Below are 19,474 nucleotides of genomic sequence, written 5' to 3'. Positions count from 1 at the left end.
GTTAAGATGAGCTCAGAGTAGATTAGGGTGGGCCCTAAATCCAATGATCAGTCTCTTTTATAAGAGAAAGGAGGTTTATTTGGACACAGAAACACAGAGGAGCCATAGGGAACAGCCATGTTACAACAGAGGCCAAGATTGGAGTGATGCTTCGACAAGCCGAGGAACATCAAAGCCTGCCAACAACCATCAGGAACTAAGAGACAGGCATGGAACAGATCCTCCCTCAGGGCCGGCAGAAGAAACCAACCCTGCCAACAGCTCGATTTCAGTCTGCTGGCCTCCTGAACTGTGAGACGATAAATTTCGGTCGTTTTATGCCACCCAGTTTGTGATGCTTTGGTTCAGCAGCCCTAGGAAAGTAAGAGATCCAGGAAGAACTGAAAGGAATTGCTCAGAGGAGCATAAAAGTGGAGTGCCACCCAGCAATGGAGCTGCCTCCTTGCCCCTTGGCCCTTGGCTCCCGGCCCTGCCAGGATTCTGCCTCACCAAGGTGGGGGCTACTTGGGAACAGCCTGGCCTAACTAGTGCCCTCAGGGTTCAGATCCAGGAGAGAGAAGTACAGAGAGATGCTTCCTCTAACTCTACCCAAGGCCTCAGTAACAAATCCCCATTTCCTGACTCAGACACTCTTTATTCCAGTAGAATGGACATTGGGAACATATGTTCCTTTCAGAGAATATCATGTTCCCACCATAAGGGATGGACTCATGGGTTATCTCAAAACGTAATTGTCTACTGTTACTACAAGAGATACACAAGCAGCGAGAGAGGACAGACTCAGTGCCCTTTCTCTGACATCCCAAAGCCGCAGGGACTTCCCCACCATTACTCATTGCTCTGTTCACCTCAATCTCTAGGCAGGAAGATCTCTCTCATTAGTGATGAGATTGTCTGCTCCTTCAGGTCAAGGCTGCAGTGAGATGCATGTCCCTGGAGCCTAGCACAGGGCTTGGCACAGAGCAGGGTCCCTGCAGCACTTTGTGGGGATTTGGCTACGTGAACAATCAAGACACTGAGGCCATTAAAACAGGCTCCCATAAAAGCAGCCAAACCCCTGTGCACTTTCTGCATCTGGAATTTCCAGGAGTTCCTCTCCATGACAATTTAGAAAGTCCAGCAGTGGGTTCCAAGGCATCACGGAACTCAATCCAAGCAGATCCCAAACCCCAATGGAAAGCTACGCAACATACCACTCCCCAAGCATCGTGGAGGCCCAGAGTTCCAGCCAAAGAAGGAGACTCAGTAAGTTCAGAGGGCAGAGATGCTCCTGTACCAGGACTGCAGGCTGTGCCTGAGACCGTCCTCACATTCTCTGACTAGCAGGACAGAGCCAGGTGAGGGGAAGGATGAACTGCAATGTGAGGACTGTGTGTGTCTGTCTCCTCCTCTTCACCAGGTGACTCTCTACCCAGGGCAGCCTAGACAAGATTTAGACATCGGGGCAGTGGGCTATTTTGGAATCTGGAATGGGAAGGAATGACAATTGGCAGGTGACTCTAGTACTTGAACTTTCCTGTGCTGAAGAATCACCGAAGGTATTCTTTAATACACAGATACCTGGGTCCAGTCCTCCCTCCCAAATAGGTTAAGGGTTGCTTAGGAATCTGTATTAAAAACAAAACAAAAACAAAAACCTCCTTAGTGGTTCAAACACAAGTAATCCTCAGACCTGGGCCAAGAAGGTCTTTTCTGACACCACCTGGAGACCCAGCCTTGTTCTTCTCTCTCCTAACTACAGCCCCAGGAAGCTACATGTCTGTAGAGAGCCTGGGAGGAGACAATGACCCCAGTCTCAGAGTGAGCACACGCAAAGGCGCCAGGAGGCCTACCCACATCAGGATTCCAAAGAGAAGAGGGGTTAGGCCTGAAGAATGTGGGCCCAGAGGGCATAACGAACCCCTTACAGAGCGGTCACAAGGAAGCAGATGTGAGCTCAAGGTGAGGAAGAACTTTATGGCAAATCTATTACATCACTCACAGCTGAAGGCCTACAGTCTAGTGGGAGAATGCCCATCATCCTGAGAAAACTCTAAATACCCTGGCAGGCTATAAGGTCCTTCAGAATTCAGCCTAGCTTCCCTCTGCAATCCCTTCTTATAGCCCCCAACTTCCAGAACTTCACCTGCCTTCCCACCCTCGAAGGGGAACCTTTCGGAGTTCTCCAGGTATACCAGGCCCTGGAGATCTGTCTGTCTTTCTTACTTGCCGCTCCCCTCCAGGACTTTACCTCTTCTGGTCCCTCTGTCTGGCCTGCCCTTCCCCTATTCTTAGCTTGGTTAATTACTAGTCATTCTTCAGGTCCCAGTTTAGAAGTCACCCCCTGAAGTTCCCTGTAACCCCCACAGCTGGACGGAATGCCTCTCCTCTGTTCCCTCTACATCTCATATTTAAATTGTTCACTGTGGGATGGAGTGACATGGGGTTGTGTGCCTTGGTAGGCAGTCCACTACCCGGGAGGGGGGTGGTGGATGAAGGAGCAAGCAGGGAAAGAACAAAGTTGTTCACTGAAGGCAGGCACAGTGGTTCATGCCTATAATCCCAGCACTTTGGGAGGCTAATGCCAGAGGATAACTTGAGCCCAGCAATTTGAGGCTGCAATGAGCTGTGATCCTGCCACTGCACTCCAGCCTGGACACTAGAGCAAGACCCCATCTCTCTCTCTGTTTCTCTCTCTCTCACACACACACACACACACACACACACACATTGTTCACCGACTCCTCAAGGTCTAATGTACTCTCTGCAAAAAATATTTAGTTTGAATTGTTATGAGCTGTTTATTTACTTTTGCCCCGTGAGGCTACAAATTCCTCCAGGACCCACTGGCTGGCACTTTGCAGCTGTTTAATAAATATCTTGACAATGCATGAATGGCAGTGTCCTGGCAGAAAACAGAACAGTCCACCTTGAGAGGCAACAAGTCCTAACAGCTTTTTGTTTACACAGAGGCTGACCCACCCTCTGTCAGATCTTAGAGGTGGTGCTGAAGATTGCTAAATAGGACACGAGTGCCCTAGGGTTCCTTCTGACATGGTGATTATGGGACAATGACTCTTGCAAGGGGCTAAAGGGGATCTTTGAAAAGCAACCAAGGCCCGGGAGCTAATCACTGGATGTCAATTTGGTTCACAGCAGCTTGTGTTCCATGAAGGTAAAGGAAATTCATTGCAAAGCAGCAACAGGTGAGGAGTTACTCTGGTTCTGTTGTCCCCCAATCCACAGCCAGCCTCTGCCACACCCACCCCTGCTCTCCTGAGTACTTGCTAGGACTGCCTGGACTCATTGGGCATAGAGAGGCCCCACCAGCCTGAAGGTGAGGCAAGTTTCCCAAGTGCAAACGCCCTGAATGTCTTTTAGGCATGTCCCCCTGCAGCCAAGCCTAGCCAACTCAAGCTCTTGTTGCAGCCAAGCCTAGCCAACTCAAGCTCTTTGTACTCAGTACCTACTGCGTGTCAGGCTCCAGGTGAACAAGACAGACAAAGTGACTTTCCCCAGCCCGATGGGACTTGGCCTCTCGTAGGCCATCAAGACAGGGGACAAACCAGGTTTCCAGCCTAGGCCCCTCAGTGGTGATGGATGTACCAGCTATTTAGAAGGCCAGCATGGGTATATTTGCAGGCTAGGCCAGGAACTCATACAGTGCTGTGATTCCCAGGGCAGGTGACATTCAGAGTTGCTGGGTAGACTGTTTGCTTTCTGTAGTCTACCTCTGAAGCACAAATCTTTCCAGAATGTCTTCATAATCCCCAGGAGTGGAGGATCCAGAGGGAGAGCTTGTGCTAGCTCTCCCTCACCTCCACCCTCACTCCAGGGAGAGAAGCCTTAGAGGCCTGGACCTCTTGAGTCAGCGTGTCTGAATGGGGGCGGGGGACAGGAGCCCAGGAGTGCAATTCAACATGCTGCTGATTATCTACGTGACCTCAGGCAAGTCCCTTTCCCTCTCTGAATCTTAGAATCCTCCTTTGTAAATGAGAGAGATTAACTACATCAGTGTGTCCTCTTCTTGGCTATGGATCAGAATCATCTGTGTGGTGGCAAGACTAAGGAGCTTGAAAAATGCAGCCTCCTGGGCCCCATCCCAAAGCTCCTAAGGAATCTGGACCCCCAAGGAGGAGAGTGGAGAGGCCTACTCAAGCCCTGGCCCCAAATCCTGGCCCCAGTCAAGGAGCCTGCTAGCCCCCTCATGCCTTCCCCAGCCTCCTCCACTGAGCTCTTTGGGATGCAATGTTCCCAGCCACATTCCATCTCTTTCCAACTTCTGGGCCTCCTTGGACTGGGGCTGGAGTAAGCTGCCCCAACCCGTCTCTCCAAAGAGCTCTGGAGCCTGAAACACTGGTCATTGAGCAGTTTATTACCATCAACGTGTCCCCAGCTTCCCAGCACAACAGCCTGCCCACACTCCAGACATGCCTTCACTCCAGTCCATTCTGGCACCTAGCCTCAGTCTCCACCCTCCTCCCTCCTCCACAGCTACTTCCCCCAGCCCTCCAAGGCAGCACCAGGCCTGGGGGCCACACCTCAGCTTGGGGAGTGGAGGGAAGACAGTGAGACAAACAGAAGCTGGGGAAAGAGGAGCCAGGATTGGCCCCAAGCTTCTGTAGCCACCACTCCAGGAAGGAGGAAAAGGGGGCAGGGCTGAGGCTGGGGCTGGGGTTGCTGTGTGATGACAGTTCAGGTGGTTCAAGCAGGAGGCTCGTCTCCAGGAGGTGCAGGGAAGCCACTCAGGTCTCGGCCAATGATCTCACTCACTGTAAAGGAGGGGCAGTTGAGAGACTGGGCTAGAGGTGGGTCCCCTCCTTTTCCAAAGACCCACCCCCAATCCATTCCAGGCAGGCCTTAATCTAGGAGGCCTCTAGATTCCTCCTCTACTGGCTTCTCTTCTACTGGGCCTCAGTTTCCCCAACGTGTCTTGACACCTGCTCCGAATCAAATCTTGCCCAACTCCCTCCATGTGGGCTCCCAGGCGCCTGTCCTAGCCCTTTCCTGCTGGCTTAGCCTGAAATGTCAGGGGAATCGGTATCAGCAGGGCCAGAGATGGGTATAGCCAACGGGAGGAAGGAGAGGCAAAACAGGAAAGCTCCTCCTCACCAACCCTGACCACAGACACCGTGTTTAGGGAAAGCTGAGGCAATGCAAGTGTGTTTGACTGGGACCTCAGCAAGCTACCATCCCTCTCTGAAACTCAGTGCCTGAACTTGCAAATTGAGTGAGCTGGATAGAATGATCTTGAAAGTGCTTCTAGCTCTAAGATTTTATGATTTGGAGCAGAGGGCAGAGGCAGAGGCAGAAGAAAGGCTGAGACAGTTACCCCATGCACCCTTCAGAATTCAGTTAATTGGATTCAGGCAGCCATAGGAATCAAGAACATGACACCTGGGAACCTCCAACTGGCCCTGAGAGACCAGGGATGCCCAATCTCTGAAAAGCCCAGCTCCAGCCCTCAGCAAACATGCACAGCAATCTCTTGCACACACTCATACTCACAGCCCCCAGTCCCACACCCACCTTCCTCCAGCGTGATACCCTGGATAGGGACACTGTCTCGGAAGCCGCTGCTGTAGCCACCCCTGGATTTCTCCTGCTCCGGAGCCCCCTCCCCAGGGCCATAGCCTGGCCCTACCTTATTGTATCCCTCAGCAGGTAGGGGATGCACATCACTCTGGGAAGGGAAGGGGCCTTCAAGCGGTGGGGATGCAGGAAGAGGAGGCCGAAAGGGGGCTGGAGGAGAGAATGGCAGCCCCAGGGGAAAAGAGGAGCCCCGCCCTCCATAGGGGTCACTAGGGAAGGGGCGGGGAAGGAAGGAGACTGGAGGTGGTTGGGCACAACCTGTGGTACCCCTAGTCTCAGGGAACATCCGCAGGCCCGGTCTGTAGGATGGTGGGGGCCCCGTCTGGGGGTACAGAGGGGGCATGCCATAGCCGAAGCCTTCTGATAGGTAAGGAGTTTCATAAGCAGGGTCTTCATGGGGATAGGAAGGGTAGGGGGGCCTGGGTGGTGAGAAGTCCATGTCAGTGCCAAAGGGGGGTGCCGATGCTGAAGGGAAGCCCTGCAGAGATGAGTCTGGTAGGGGCTCCTCTTTGCAGATCACTGGGAAGACAAGAAGTGGGAGGACATGCTGGTGAGAGGTCTGGTAGTCTCCACACTGCACACCTTCCAGGTGCCTGCTCCTCCCAGGTTCCATTCACCTCTTGGCCCCTCATGATGGACACTGCTTCCCTCTGCCCCTGCTCCAGCTCCCCATATCCCTATACCCCCACCATGGGCTGTCCCAGAGCGCACCAGGCAGAAACTTGAAACTCTGGGTAGGACTGCGTTTCCTCCGCCCATTGGAGACATAAAAGTAGACCTGAACTGGCCGGGACACCCTCTTGTTGCTGTACTCAGGGACAGTCAGGGTCAGCGTCACCTAGGGAAGAGTAAAAATGAGGCAGGGAGCCCTCAGGCATCTGGGCTTAGCCCAGCCTTTCCAGGGACCCAGACTCCACCTCCTAGCTTTCTCCATTTCCTAAGATGCGAAGTTCATTCCCTAGAGATGCACCTGCTTGCAGAATGGCCAGTCTACCTTCTCCAGAAAAGTCCACTCCCATGAGCAAGAGGACCCAGTTGAGAATCCCCTGCCTTCTCCCACCCCGCCCCCCCGGGAGGTATCCTAGTGACACTGGTACCTCGTTGCTCTGCAGTCGGTTCACCGTGGCCTCCTCCTCCCATTGCAGCTTCCCATCTGTCCAGAGGGAACAGAGAGCTGCAGCCCAACTCCAGCACCCCTGCCCCCTGCCCTAGTTCTCTGCCATTTCCCCTCCTGTTAGAGCCAAGGCCAAATTCAGAAGGCCCTAGAAGATCTGACACACAGAGGAGCCCACTGCATGTTAACTTAATATGAGTGGAAGAGGTAGGGTTTTAAACTGTCCTCAAGGTACAGGGAAGCAAACTGAGACCAAGGGAAATGGCAGGACCAGCCCAGAAACCAGAGGGAGTCAGTAACGGAAGCAACTCTTGAGCCCTCTCACCCAACTCCAAACATCCTCTCCCATTATATGCCGAGAAGGAAGACTAAAGGTAGGAAAGGGTCCTAGTTTGACAGAAGGCAATGAGACCCTCAAGTATCATGACCCAGAATCTCTAGAGAAGCTCTGACATGGTCCTAGGATGCTAAAGTTGGATATAGGGGCCAGATGTAGTGGCTCATGCCTATAAATCCCACCACCCACCACTCCCACCCTGGGAAGCCAAGGTGGAAAGATCACTTGAGTCCAGGAGTTTGAGACCAGCCTGGGCAACATGGGGAAACACTATCTCTACACAAAATATTTTTGGAGGATTGCTTGAGCCCAGAAGGTTGAGGCTGCAGTGAGCCGTGATTGCATCACTGCACTGGGTGACAAAGTGAGACCCTGCTACAAAAAAAAAAAAAAAAAAAAAAAAAAAAAAGGATATAGGGACTGAGGCTCTTGGTGAGCAGTGTTTGGAGAGGGCAAAGGCCTCAGGTTGGTGCCGGCAACTCGAACCCTCAGTCTTCCCTTCCTCCACTCCTGCAGCTCCATCTCGGGGCACCTAACAGGCTTTGTTAATCACTGCCCTTAACTCAAGAGGGGCCCAGTGGGGAGCCTATCTACATGGGATAAATTATCTCGAAGGAGAGGAGCCTCCTCTTTAATAGACAGAATGTGCATCGCTTCTGTTTGTTCAGCATGCTCAATATCTTAGATTGTTGTCATACGCATCCCACATGGAAAGCAGACAGTATAATAGAAAGGGTAGTCTGTCTGTCCCATTTTACAAATAAAAAAAACTGAGGCTCTACTGGCTAGTTTAGTGACAATGCCAGAGATATTTCACCTGCCACTCCCAAGCTCTCCCTGCCTGCCCTCCCCTCCGCAGCAGGTACTCACCAGGACCCCTCTCAATGAACACCACCTTGGAGTCTGGCAGGAAGTTGGAGCCAGTCAGTACTAGTTCCTCGCCTCCTCTCACAGAGCAGGCACTAGGGCTGTAGGCCTCCACCTGGGGCAGCTCCTGAGCTGAGCGCTGGGCTGCAGAGCAGTGCAAGGAAGAGGACTGTCTGGACTGGGCATGGAGAGGTGGCCTCCTCTACCCCCACCCACTTTGGAAAAACTGCCACAGGGTTCTGAGGGAGCCCTCCTCAGCTGTAGACACACAAATAAACCAGTAATATCCTTGGAGTCACACACACCATGTAAGGGGCCACTCCCAGAGCAGAGAGAGGGTTAAACAGAGTAGACCAGGGGGTTTCCCAAACAAGGGTACAGGGCACCCCAGGAACAGATAGGGTCCAGGGTCACTCTGGGCCACCCCAGAGACAGAGTCTGTGGCAGGGGCAAACTAGCATAGAAATAAAGCCTGAGTCCTCTATAGAGCTACTCAGGACAGACAGGGCACAGGACGCTACAGAGGGAATGGGCAGACAGACACACACACACAGACAAGAGTTGCAAGAGACAGAGAGATGGCCCAGGGCCTCTTTGCTCACAGCACTCGATGGGCACCGACGCTGCCTGTACCGAGACGACCTTCCCGCCGCCCTGGGGCACGTGTACCCGGAACACCAGTCGCACACGTGTGTTTTTGCGCCCGATGTCCGTCTCACCCTTCCGAAGCTCAATGTCTGAATTCCGAAGCTTCAAGATTCCCGCACAGTCAATGCTGGAGGCAAAGGATGGATGGCAAGCCCTCCTAGCTGAAGCCAGAATGGTGATACATCCCTAAAGAGGGAAGTTCCCGCCCTCCATCCAAAGCCCTGAATGACTTTCAATGAGTGCCTAGGAGGTTATTTTCTAACCCAGAGACGGCCTCTCTGGGGTACCCCCGCATCCCCAAAAGTCCTCTTCCAGATGGTGGGTAGGCCTGAAGCCAGCTCCTAGGAATAAAGTCTACCTCTTCTTGGAAAAGGAAGAAGTGGGCTAGCATAGGCCCAATGGAGAAAGCTAGTATAAAGCCTGCAGACTTATGGGAAGTTGCATGGGACTTACTTGGCCGCCATGTTGTTCTCAGGCAGCAGAGTCATCTCCAACACCTTGGTGCCACTGACTACGGCTTCATAGCTGGCTGTGGCCACCATCTTGCCTGTGATACGGTGCACCTGATAGAAGGCATGAGGCCGCAGGTTCCTTTCATCTGCAGTGCCGATGAACATCTGTAGGGTCAGTGGCTTCTCACTGTAGCCTAGGAGCTGGCAGAGGGAGAGAGGGGCCACTTCATTGAAATCCCTACCACCTCACCCTTTATTCATCCCTAGATTTTCAGTCCACCATGGGATGAGAATGGTGAAAGATAAAGGATATCCTGCAAGGGAATCCCTTGGGGAACTGGGCACCAGTTGTGGAGAAAACATGGCCTGGAGTTCACAGTGTTTTTCTTGGAATAAAGCCCAAAGTGGGCTGGGCAAAGGCAGAAGAGCCTCCAAAGAGACTGGCCCAACTCAATATAGAGAAAACTTAACTCCCAGTGACTTTTGGCCTCAGCCTAAACCCTCCCCCATATCTGGCAGGCCACCATTTTCCAGAGTAGACATGAGGCTGGTGTCCCATGGGATGAGCTGAGTGGGGGTGGAAGGACAGAGGACTAGAAAGTATATCCGGGTCCTTGCACCCCTCCTCCCCCAACTCCAGCCCCTCCCCCAGGCTGCCTGCAGGGTCAGAGCTGAGAGGGAGTGTGGGAAAGGGCAGTGCCATGTGTCTGCATAGCTGGAACCCATCTGGGAGAGGAGAAAGGATATCAGGCCTGCTCTCTGTCCTTTACCTTGACTACGGGGTGACCGCCAGGGGCAGCTTTGACAGCTCCACGGCTGCCTTCTGTCTCATAGTGGGCCCGGTGGTGGGCTCTAGGCTGTACCTCGATCCTCAGCTCCAGCTGCTCATATTGGCTGGGCAGAGGCCAGTCCAGTGGGGGTAGGGCAGAGGTCCTGGGTGGAAGAGAAGAGCATTGATGATGTGCAGCCTCAGACCCCAGTCAGGCCCGCACTGTATCTGTGAGGGAGGAGGGGGTGTGGGTCTGAGAGAAAAGAAAGCACAGAAGAAATGAAGAAGTACATCAACACTTGTGAAAAAAAGGGAAAAAAGAAATTTTTTAAAACTATAAAAAGGACAAAGAAATGAAGAAATCCAAAAGTCCAGAAGCAAGGGGAGGTAGGGGACAGCGCCCCTTGAAGTGTGAAAAGTGACAACAGGCCTAAAACTCCCTTCTTCCCAGCTCTGAGCCCAGGGGTTGGGGTGGGAAGGCTTCACTTGGATATCGAGAATTCTCAAGCCCATCTCAATCCCTAGACCTGGATGGAAAGAACAAAGAATTGCTGCTTCAGACCAGAAAAGGCCTCAGATATGAACCCTTTGTTTTACAAATTTAAAAATTGAGGCACATTGGCTCACACCTATAATCCCAGCACTTTGGGAAGTCAAGGCAGGGGTGGGGTCGCTGTGAAGATGGCTTGAGCCCAGGAGTTTGAGACCAGCCTGGGCAACATGGTGAAACCCCGTCTCTACAAAAAATGCAAAAAGTAGCCGGGCGTGTTGGTGCTCCTGTAGTCCCAGCTACTCCTGCTGAGGCAGGAGGATCACTTGAGCCCAGGAAGTCGAGGCTGAGATCATACCACTGCACTCCAGTCTTGGTGACAGAGCAAGTCACTGTCTCAAAGAAAAAAAAAAAAAGAAACTGAAGCCAGCAGCTACTGACAGACCTAGGACTGAGTACATTCTGCTCCCAAGCCAGCTCTCTTTCCACTAGTTGGGGCTTGATAGGTGGAGTTCCAGGGAGCTAAGGGTTTCAGATGGGACAACTTATCCTGTATTGTGCTCCCTGATACCCTAGGACGTGGATCTCAACTGGTAATTGCCCCCCAAGTAATTGCCCAGATATTTGGCAATGTCTGAAGACATTTTTGGTTTTCCCAACTAGGGGAGTGGGTGCTACTAGTATCTAATGGGTAGAGGCCAGGGATGCTGCTAAACCATCCTACAATGTCCAGTACACCCCCACACAACAAAGAATTATGCTGCTCAAAATAGTAGTGCTGAATTAATAGAGTTGAGGTTGAGAAATTTTGCCCTATGGGAAACCCAGGGGTCTCAGTGTTAACGTTTCTTTCCCCTAGAAACGTTTCTGGACAGAACCAGCTCAAGATTTAGGATTATTGAAATGGGCAAGATTCTCTGAGAGTGGAAGGAATAGAACTCCAAGTTTTAATATGAATTATTTGACTTGCAAATATCTGCTATTTTATTCAAGGTGCAGCTATACTTTTAAGCCGCTAGGTCAGGCTCTAGAAATTGAGGAATGGAGAAGGGGAATTTCCTACAACAGAGTGGAAATCTGCTTAGGTCTGGCACCTATTGAAAGGGCCAGAGTGGAAGGCTGAAATCCAGCCCAAGTTCCACACTCAGCCACATGCCAGTGCAGAGCTGGGTCTTGGGAGCACTCTATAGGCTACAGGAACACCTCCTTATCCTAGTTGATCCTCCTACAATAGCTGGAGGTGGGAGGGTGGAGGGGCTTTTTCTAATTGGTCCACAGGGAACTGTTGCCCTTTTGTAAATCATCCAGAGGTGCACTTTTTTTCTAATTCTCTTTAAAACCAGGTAGTTGGCAGCTGCTAAGCTGGTTGCAGATTCTCTTTTGAAATTCAGGGGTCATGAAACTAATGTCTTAAAATCCATCCCTTGACCCTCCTGCTCCCCTAGTGGAATGGCTGGAGAAAGCGGTGGTGCCAGGCACAACCCTCACCTGAAGATAGGGCTGTGTCCCCCAATCCGGGCCTTGGACCAAGCGAGTGGGGAGGGCACTGCCAGGTAGTCCATGCCAGCCACCTCCTTCCGGGGACCTCCTGGAGGAGCCACAGACTCCTCTGCTCCCAAGGGCAGTTTCCCATTGCATGGGGCAGGCTCCTCAGACCGAGGCAGAGTCACCGCCTGCTCGCTGGAAGTCCGCCGAGTCTTCTGAGGGATGCTCTCAGCTGGTGGGGCCCCCACATAGTCAAAGGGACCAGGGGAGCCAGGATCCCGGGCCAGAGGCAATGGGGGTGGTGGAGGTGGCTCAGACCCCTCTTCCCCCAGGCTGCCACGGCGGGACAGAGCTGGAGAGGCTGAAGATGGGGTTCCTGAGCTGGAATAGCGCCGCTTGCCACATGGAGAGGCAGGTCGGGGGGAGGCTGGGGTGGGCCCAGGAGCACTGAGGAGTAGCCAGTTATCCTCTGGCCCTCGGCCTCCGGGGCTTGGACCATACAGGCTCCAGGGATCTTCGGGGGTCCATGGCCGAGGGGAGGCCCTGGGCGAGGGCAGCGGGGAGCCCAGGCCAAAGCGGGAGGCCGCCTCATTTAGCTCAGACTCCACCTCGTCGCAGGCTGCATACAGGGCTGCCTCGTCAGAGGCATCGGAGAAGAAGCTCCACGAGGACAGGCTGCTGCTGCCAGGGCTTGGGCTGAAGAAGGCCCCCCCACCCTGGCCCCCTGCCTCTCGGTAGCCCCCAAAGCCTTCTGGTGGGGGGTAATCTCTAGGAGAGCCGTCCCCCCAGGTATCAGGGTTGTCCTCCAGCGCCGCCGGCGGCTCCGGCGTGGGAGAGATGGAGGTGATGCGGATGCTGGGACACTCGAGAACACGGCCACCCCCAGCACCCCCAGCACCCCCTCCTGGTCCTCCCAGCCTCACCGACCGGGCGGGCTGGCTCTCCCAGGTACCAGGTGAGGGGGCTGGGCGCGGCGGTGGCGAATGCATGCCAGGCCGAGGGGGTGGAGGTCGGGGAATACCGATAGGTGCAGCGCCATAGGGAGGGGGCTCTCCCAAGGCCAGACGGCAGCATGGCGGGGCATCCTCTGAGTCCAGTTCTGTCAAAATGGGAAGAGGAGCAGAGGGAGAGGGGGAAAAAGAGAAGCAGGTGAGATGGCTAGGTTCCTTAAGTGGCCAGGCCCCCAGGCCCCAAGTCCTCCTATGCTCCCTGCCCCTCAGCAAGGAGACCTTCTGAGCCACAAGACAAAAGCAGAGTTGGACCTGGGAAGATGGAGGAGATTGAAGCAGGCATGCCAGGCCTTTGCCCACTGGCCCCTGGATCCTGGGACCGAGGGTACCCGATCTGGTGGGTCTTAAGGTGAGAGAGGTGGGTCCAGAGGGGCTGGAGCTGGGGCTGGGCCTGGAGGCGTGTTTCTTGAGGCACTGGGCTGGACTGGGGGCGACTCACACATGAACCCAATTAGCAGCGGTTCCCAAACCCCCAAACGGCGCTGGCAGGAGCCCCAGTTGCCATCGCAACCGTGGCCAGAGGGGAGGGGGGCGTCAGGGCTGTGGTGACTAGGGGAGGTGGCTCCGCCTTCTCTCCCCGCCATCTGAGGGCGGAGGTGCAGCCGAGGGGGTGATGCGTGCCGGGCCCAGCCGGGGGAAGGGGGGCAGCGGGCAGCGCGGATTCGTGCGAGCGGCAGCCGCCGCCCCCGGCTCGGTCCCCGCCATCTGCCTCTCATTGCGGCCAGACGGGGGAGGGGGAGGGGCGCCCCGGCGAGGCCTGACAGCGCCCCCAGCCCCGGGCGTCCAGTCGGCCGGGCCAGGGCTCGGGCTGCCAGCCGCCAGCTCCAGCGCCGAACCTCCCCTTTCCCTGGCGGCGCCTGGTGCTCTTGGGGCCGCCGTTCCCGCCCGCCCCCCAGTTCAGTGACAGGCGGCCCAGCCGGGAGGCGGCGCACAGCCAACAGCACCCCCACCCCCACCCCAGTCACGACCTAAAAAGGAGAAAGTGGTGCCCGGGCCCCCAGCCTCACTTCCGCAGGCCAACAAGCTCCCCCGACTCCCTTCGACCTCTGACTCCCTCACCCCCCACCCTAGGCTCGCTGCCTTAAATTCCCCAGAGTCAGGATCCCCGGCCCTCCACTCACTGACCCCAAGACCCCTTCCCAGCCCCGGACTAACCTTCCCCCAATCCCCCCGCGCCCAGCGGGGGGGCCTCCTTTTCCTCCCCGAACACCAGCTTAAATTCCAGCTCCTCATCCTCGCAGCTGGCCGCCCCCATGGATCCGGCAGGAGCCCCCAGGTCCCGGCCTGGGTGGGAGGGGGGAGCTCAGGAGGCTGCTGTATCTTCACCCGGGTGGCTCCCTCCCTCCCTTTCTCTGAGAAGCCCCCTCCTCCGTCGCTGCCGCCTCCCTCCAGAAGCCCCCTCGTTATTATAGAAACTTTTCCAAACTTTTTTCCCCCAAACTTCTTCAAAGCGGCCCCCCCCAGCCTGTCCCTGATTGGCTGCCGGGGATGCTCCAGCCCCTCCTCCAGGGATGAGATGGGAAAACCACGCGCCCCTCGTCCTCCCCCACCCTCCCTCCCTCTGTCCTCTCTTCAGTCCCTCCCCCTCAAAAAAAAAAAAAAAAACTGAATTGGAAAACGGTCCTTCAAGAGTGATACTAATGTTGCCTATTGGTCTGCCGTTGTGACAATCATTTCCCTCAGGGAGCCCAGCCCCCACCTCCCATAGTCTCAGTTCAAGGTTCTGGGTCCGAGAGCTTTAAAGGGGCCACATCCTGGGCCCCCAGGGTAGAGAGCCCACGGAAGACCCTTTTCTAAGTTCTGAAGACTGTGTAGATAGCACCTAGCAAGGCGGAACCACTTATCCTCCCCTTTCCCTCCAAGCCTGGCGCCAGGAGGGTCCTGGGGCAGAGTGGCACCGAGCTGCTCGTAAGAGGAAAAGGCTATTCTTCCAGGTCCCTTGCCTGGGGCTACTCTGCCCGGGCCTTCTGGAAGTCTTTTGCCCTGCTGAATCAGTGCCTCCATTAGCCATTCCTCAACGACCCCCAAAGATGAAGAACCCTTAGCCAGCCTGGATGCCTCTGGGAGCAGTCCGAGCCAAAGAGTCTTTGAGAACTGTCCCTAGGCCCACAGCCCTTGATGGGCGTAGATCCAGGCCAGGCTTTGCCACTACCCTTGTCCCAGCCACCCAGAGGGGCCATGAATTAGCCTCCACGGGAAGTTGGCTCCCTCCTCCCTAGAACTGTAGTTTAGAATGAATCTCTGACCCGATAGCATCCCACTCCGGCTCTTCTAAAAATCCTTGCCAGGTTTACTAGGGGCCTGAAACCTCGGGACCCTGTGGGCTCCCCCCTCCCCCGCTGCCCCCGCCCCGGGCTGGACACCTGTCACCTGGGCTGGAGGAGGAAGGAAGACCCGGACTGGAGTTTCCGGGAAAGTCAGGCTTGGAGAGGCCTGGGTCGTGTGAGAGGGAGTTAGGAGATTCGTGACTCGGTGGGAGATACTGGCAAGGCTGGTGGGTAGGAGGGATGGGAGGGTGGTTATCATTTTCTCCCACACAGTTTCAAACCTGTCTGAGAGGCCGCAGCGTCTCCAGTCTCTAAATCCCTCCGGTTCAGGGCCGCACCCCCATCCCCGCCCCATCCCAGCAACAAAACGGTTAAGCTACGGCCCCGGGTCAGACGTTTACAAACACTCAGAAGCCGGGCGGGGACCGCGCCCGTTACTCTAATGAGAAACAGGCTCTACGGGACTGGGGAAAGAAGGGAGGGCTCGCCCGACGGGCCGAAGCTCTGCTGCAGCCGAGGCGGCTTCCCTTCCTCCCCTCGGTCCTCCCTCGGGCCCGCCCAGGGGACCCCCCCAACCCCCGGGGACCCCAGTGACGTGCGGAGCTGCCCCGGCTCCGAGCCCAGGGCCGCAACACAGGAGGGGCGGGGAGAAGAGGCCAGGCCGGCGGGGAGAGAAGAATGTTCCGAGGCCGAGCGGGAGGCGGCCTGGTTTGATTTTCTTCTTTTTTTTTTTTTTTTCCTTTGGTTGGTCTCCTCAGGTTACACTTCCCTTCCAGCTTCATCTCGGAAATAAAGGAAGGAGAAACACACGGGGAGGGAGGACAAGGAACACCTCGACCCATCAACCAGCCTGTACCTAAGAGGACAAGGGAGGTGGGAAGCGGAGGCGAGAAAGGCAGGGATAGAGACCCCGAGACCCAGCCCCTGTTCCCCCAGACTCTGCCCCTCCCCGGGCCCCCTCACTGCCCGCACAGCACATGCAGACGCGCACATTCTTTTCAAATGTCATATTTCCTTTGATCCTGGGCAGCGTTTCTCCATGTGTCTGGCTCAGCTCCTGCCCAGTCAACCGCCTTCCCCTCTCACCCCCCTTTGTTTTCCTGGAGAACCCTCCTCCTCCTAGCATCTGGAAGGCCCTGAGGGCTGGCGTCGGCCCTGGTTCCCCTGATGACTCTGGCCTCTCCTCCCAGTGACTCAATTTCCCCTCCATGGGTGTTGGGGGTAGGGAAGGAAGGCGTAGAGGGGAGAGTGGTTGAGATTGCTCAGATGCCAAACTTCTCTGAGGCGGGGAGCGGGGGGGCATCCCCTTGACTCTGAAAACCCTCCAATCTGTCTCGGTTGCTGCAGAGAGATGGAACTTATGACTTCTGAAATGTTCGGCCTGGCGTTGGAGCCTGGGCAACAGCGGGTAGTTGCAGAGTTAGGTTGCCCTGCACTTCTGCCCCCTGGCGACCACAAAGACCCAGCCGCCCTTCCTCGGTTCGCGGTTTCTTGCGCCGCCTGGCCTCGGTCTTAGCTCCGCTGCCTCCTAGCGCACATACGGGAGCACCGCTCGGCTTTCTTACCTTGGTTGGTGGCTTCTGCTCTGCACTTTAACAAGCATCATTCAACTGCCTTGGAGGTGGACGTTATTTATTTCTTTTTTTAATTACACAAGATGCAGTCTTCTCTTTTTCCCCAGAGGTCTAAATAAAGCTAACTAATATGCATTCTTCTTGTAAACAATCCAAGCTATACAAAAATATGTAGTAAACCATGATGGTCCACCATTTTCTATGCCTTTATTAACATGTACACACACACACACATGCTCTTTTTATGTGCGTGACAAACATTTTTCTTGCTTTTTTTTCCAGTTATCAAACGGTTTGAAGATCCTCTCCCATAGTACCACCTGAAAATAATGATAAAAATGCCCACCTCTTCAGTAGATAAAGTGACTTTTACAAATCAGGTAACAGAGTTGATTTGGAACCCAGGCCTGCCAGGTCCTTGTCAAGTTTACTAATTCATTCCATCACATTTTACACAGGAATCTGTCTTAGGCTTGGCTCCTCCAGTAAGTAGAGCCTGAGACAAGAACAGGATGTAGGTCGTTTATAGTGAAAAGCAATCACGAGGAACAGAAAGAGAAGAATGGAAAAAGTGAAACTGGAAAGAAGAAAAGCCAATCCAAGGGTGTGCTACAGAACAGGTCACCACTCTGAGCAACTGGAATATTATTCCTACTGAGACGGTCTGTGGAGCCATAGAGAATGTAATAGAAGAGAAGAGGCCAGCCTTGTCTCTACTAAAAATAATTTTAAAAGGCCAGGCACAGTGGCTCACCCCTGTAATCCCAGCACTTTGGGAGGCCGAGGCATGTGGATGGCCTGAGGTCATAGACACAAATATGCTACATACTATACTATATGGCATATACACAGATGTACAGATATATATGTATACATATACATATATATGTAGTATATCTGTATATATGTATAGACATATATAAAAAGTATATATACACCGTGTGTGTATATATATACAGTCATACAGCATATATGTATACACAGTATATACACAGTGTGTATATAGATTATATATGTATACACAGTATATATATATATACACACACAAAATTTCTTTACTGTGTGTATATACACATATGCACACACAGTAAAGAAAGGGAAAAGCAATGGGTTAATAATTTCAAATATATTAACATACTTTTGGAGATTTTTTCTGAGATGGAGTTTGGCTTTGTTGCCCAGGCTGGAGTGCAGTGGCATGATCTCGGCTCACTGCAACCTCTGCCTCCCAGGTTCAAGTGATTCTCCTGCCTCAGCCTCCCAAGTAGCTGGGATTAAGGCATCTGTAATCCCACGCCCAGCTAATTTTTGTATTTTTAGTAGAGATAGGGTTTCAGCATGTTGTCCAGGCTGGTTTCAAACTCCTGACTTCAAGTGATCCACTTGCCTCGGCCTCCCAAAGTGCTGGGATTACAGGTGTGAGCCACTGAGCCCAGCCAACTTTTTGTTTTTAAAAAAGGAAAGACGTATCTTATATTGTTTGATCACAGGGATGAAAAATAACATTACAAATTCTGTTTTGAGTCTTAACTTTTACAAAGTTGTCAATGACCTTATCAAAATTGACCTTTTAGCACTTTGGGAGGCCAAGGGCAGATCAACTTGAGGCCAGGAGTTCAAGACCAGCCTGGCCAACATGGTGAAACCTTGTCTCTACTAAAAATACAAAAAATTAGCTAGGCATGGTAGCACGTACCTGAAATTTCAGCTACTAAGGAGGTTGAGACACGAGAATTGCTTGAGCCTGGGTGGTGGAGGTTGCAGTTAACTGAGATTGCACCACAGCACTCCCACCTGGGAGACAGAGCAAGACTGTCACAAAAAAAGATCTTCATGTATATATCTTCAGTAGACCGTATAGACAGATTTGTGGATCTCTCTCACTCCTAGTTGATCAAAGAAAACTTAGTAATTTTAATTTTTACCGAGATACCTTTCACATACCATAAAATTGACTCTTAAGTGTACAGTTCAGTGGGTTTTAGTATATTCACCAAGTTGTGCAATCATCACCATATCTAATTCTAAGACATTTTCATCATCCCAAAAGGAAATCTTATACCTATTAGTTAGTAGTCACTCTGCATTCTCCCTTTCCTCCAGCCCCTAAAAACCACGAATCTACTTTCTGACTCTATGGATTTGCCTGTTCTCGACATTTCATGTAAGTGGAATTATACAATATATGGCCTTTTGTGTCTGGCTTCTTTCACTTAGCATAATGTTTCCAAGGTTCATCCATATTGTTTTATGTATCAGTACTTTATTCCTTTTTATGGCTGAAAGCTAATTTTAATTTCGAAAATTTTTTCCCATGAAGTAACAGATATAAAAATTTCTAGAAAAAAAAATATATATATATATTTTTGAGACAACATCTTGTTCTGTGGCCCAGGTTGGAGTGCAGTGACACAATTATAGCTCACTGTAATCTTGAACTCCTAGGCTCAAGTGATCCTCCTGCCTCAGCCTTTTGAGAAACTAGGACTACAGGTGTGTCTTAATTTTTGTTGAGTCAGTCTCCCTGTACTGCCCAGGCTGTCTTGAACTCTGGCCTCAAGCAATCCTCTGGCTTCAGCCTCCCAAAATGCTGGGATTACATGTGTGAGCCACTGTGCCTGGCCTTAGGGGAAAAAAATCTTAAACCTAAGGATAAGACTGATGAGATTCATAAAAGCCCCATTTCACAATAAATTTCAGAAATTTCAATGTGTCTTTGTTTCTCCAGGATTGAAGCTAATAGCTTTCAAGTGTCTCAGTTGAAATATTTTAAATACAAACATTCCAAATTATCACATAATGTATTATTTATTACTTCATAACATATCACTTCCAAAACTTTATAGTTTTAAACCACAATGATCATTGTCTCTCATGGTTTCTCTGAGTA

The 19,474-nt window shown here is 52.8% G+C and overlaps 1 protein-coding gene across 2 annotated transcripts; it reads right to left on the bottom strand.

Annotated features, from left to right (window-relative positions):
* Positions 1-4,333: 4,333 nt before the first annotated feature.
* On the bottom strand, positions 4,334-14,178 carry NFATC4 (nuclear factor of activated T cells 4). 2 transcript variants are annotated; one of them, XM_007986340.3, is made up of 10 exons: positions 13,899-14,178; positions 11,737-12,832; positions 9,760-9,922; positions 8,991-9,190; positions 8,492-8,664; positions 7,893-8,033; positions 6,669-6,724; positions 6,283-6,409; positions 5,509-6,090; positions 4,334-4,751 (listed from the first exon to the last, which is right to left on the bottom strand). In XM_007986340.3, the coding sequence occupies exons 1-10, from the start codon at positions 13,996-13,998 to the stop codon at positions 4,684-4,686; spliced, it is 2,706 nt and encodes a 901-aa protein (XP_007984531.3). In that variant the 5' UTR covers positions 13,999-14,178; the 3' UTR covers positions 4,334-4,683. The 2 variants fall into 2 exon arrangements, with proteins under 2 accessions (XP_007984531.3, XP_037841566.2); XM_037985638.2 differs by lacking the exon at positions 13,899-14,178 and adding an exon at positions 12,963-13,405.
* Positions 14,179-19,474: the final 5,296 nt, after the last annotated feature.

This window comes from Chlorocebus sabaeus, chromosome 24 (assembly GCF_047675955.1).
Source record: "Chlorocebus sabaeus isolate Y175 chromosome 24, mChlSab1.0.hap1, whole genome shotgun sequence".
Taxonomy (NCBI): domain Eukaryota; kingdom Metazoa; phylum Chordata; class Mammalia; order Primates; family Cercopithecidae; genus Chlorocebus; species Chlorocebus sabaeus.
This window is presented reverse-complemented; position numbering and strand designations above follow the sequence as displayed.

Excerpts from the sequence above, each read along its gene's own strand:
- NFATC4 (XM_007986340.3), bottom strand. The coding sequence starts at position 13,998 with ATGGGGGCGGCCAGCTGCGAGGATGAGGAGCTGGAATTTAAGCTGGTG. Across the intron at positions 12,833-13,898 it reads CGCGGGGGGATTGGGGGAAG|AACTGGACTCAGAGGATGCC; the intron begins GTTAGTCCGGGG and ends CCATTTTGACAG. Across the intron at positions 6,091-6,282 it reads GAGTTTCAAGTTTCTGCCTG|TGATCTGCAAAGAGGAGCCC; the intron begins GTGCGCTCTGGG and ends TTGTCTTCCCAG.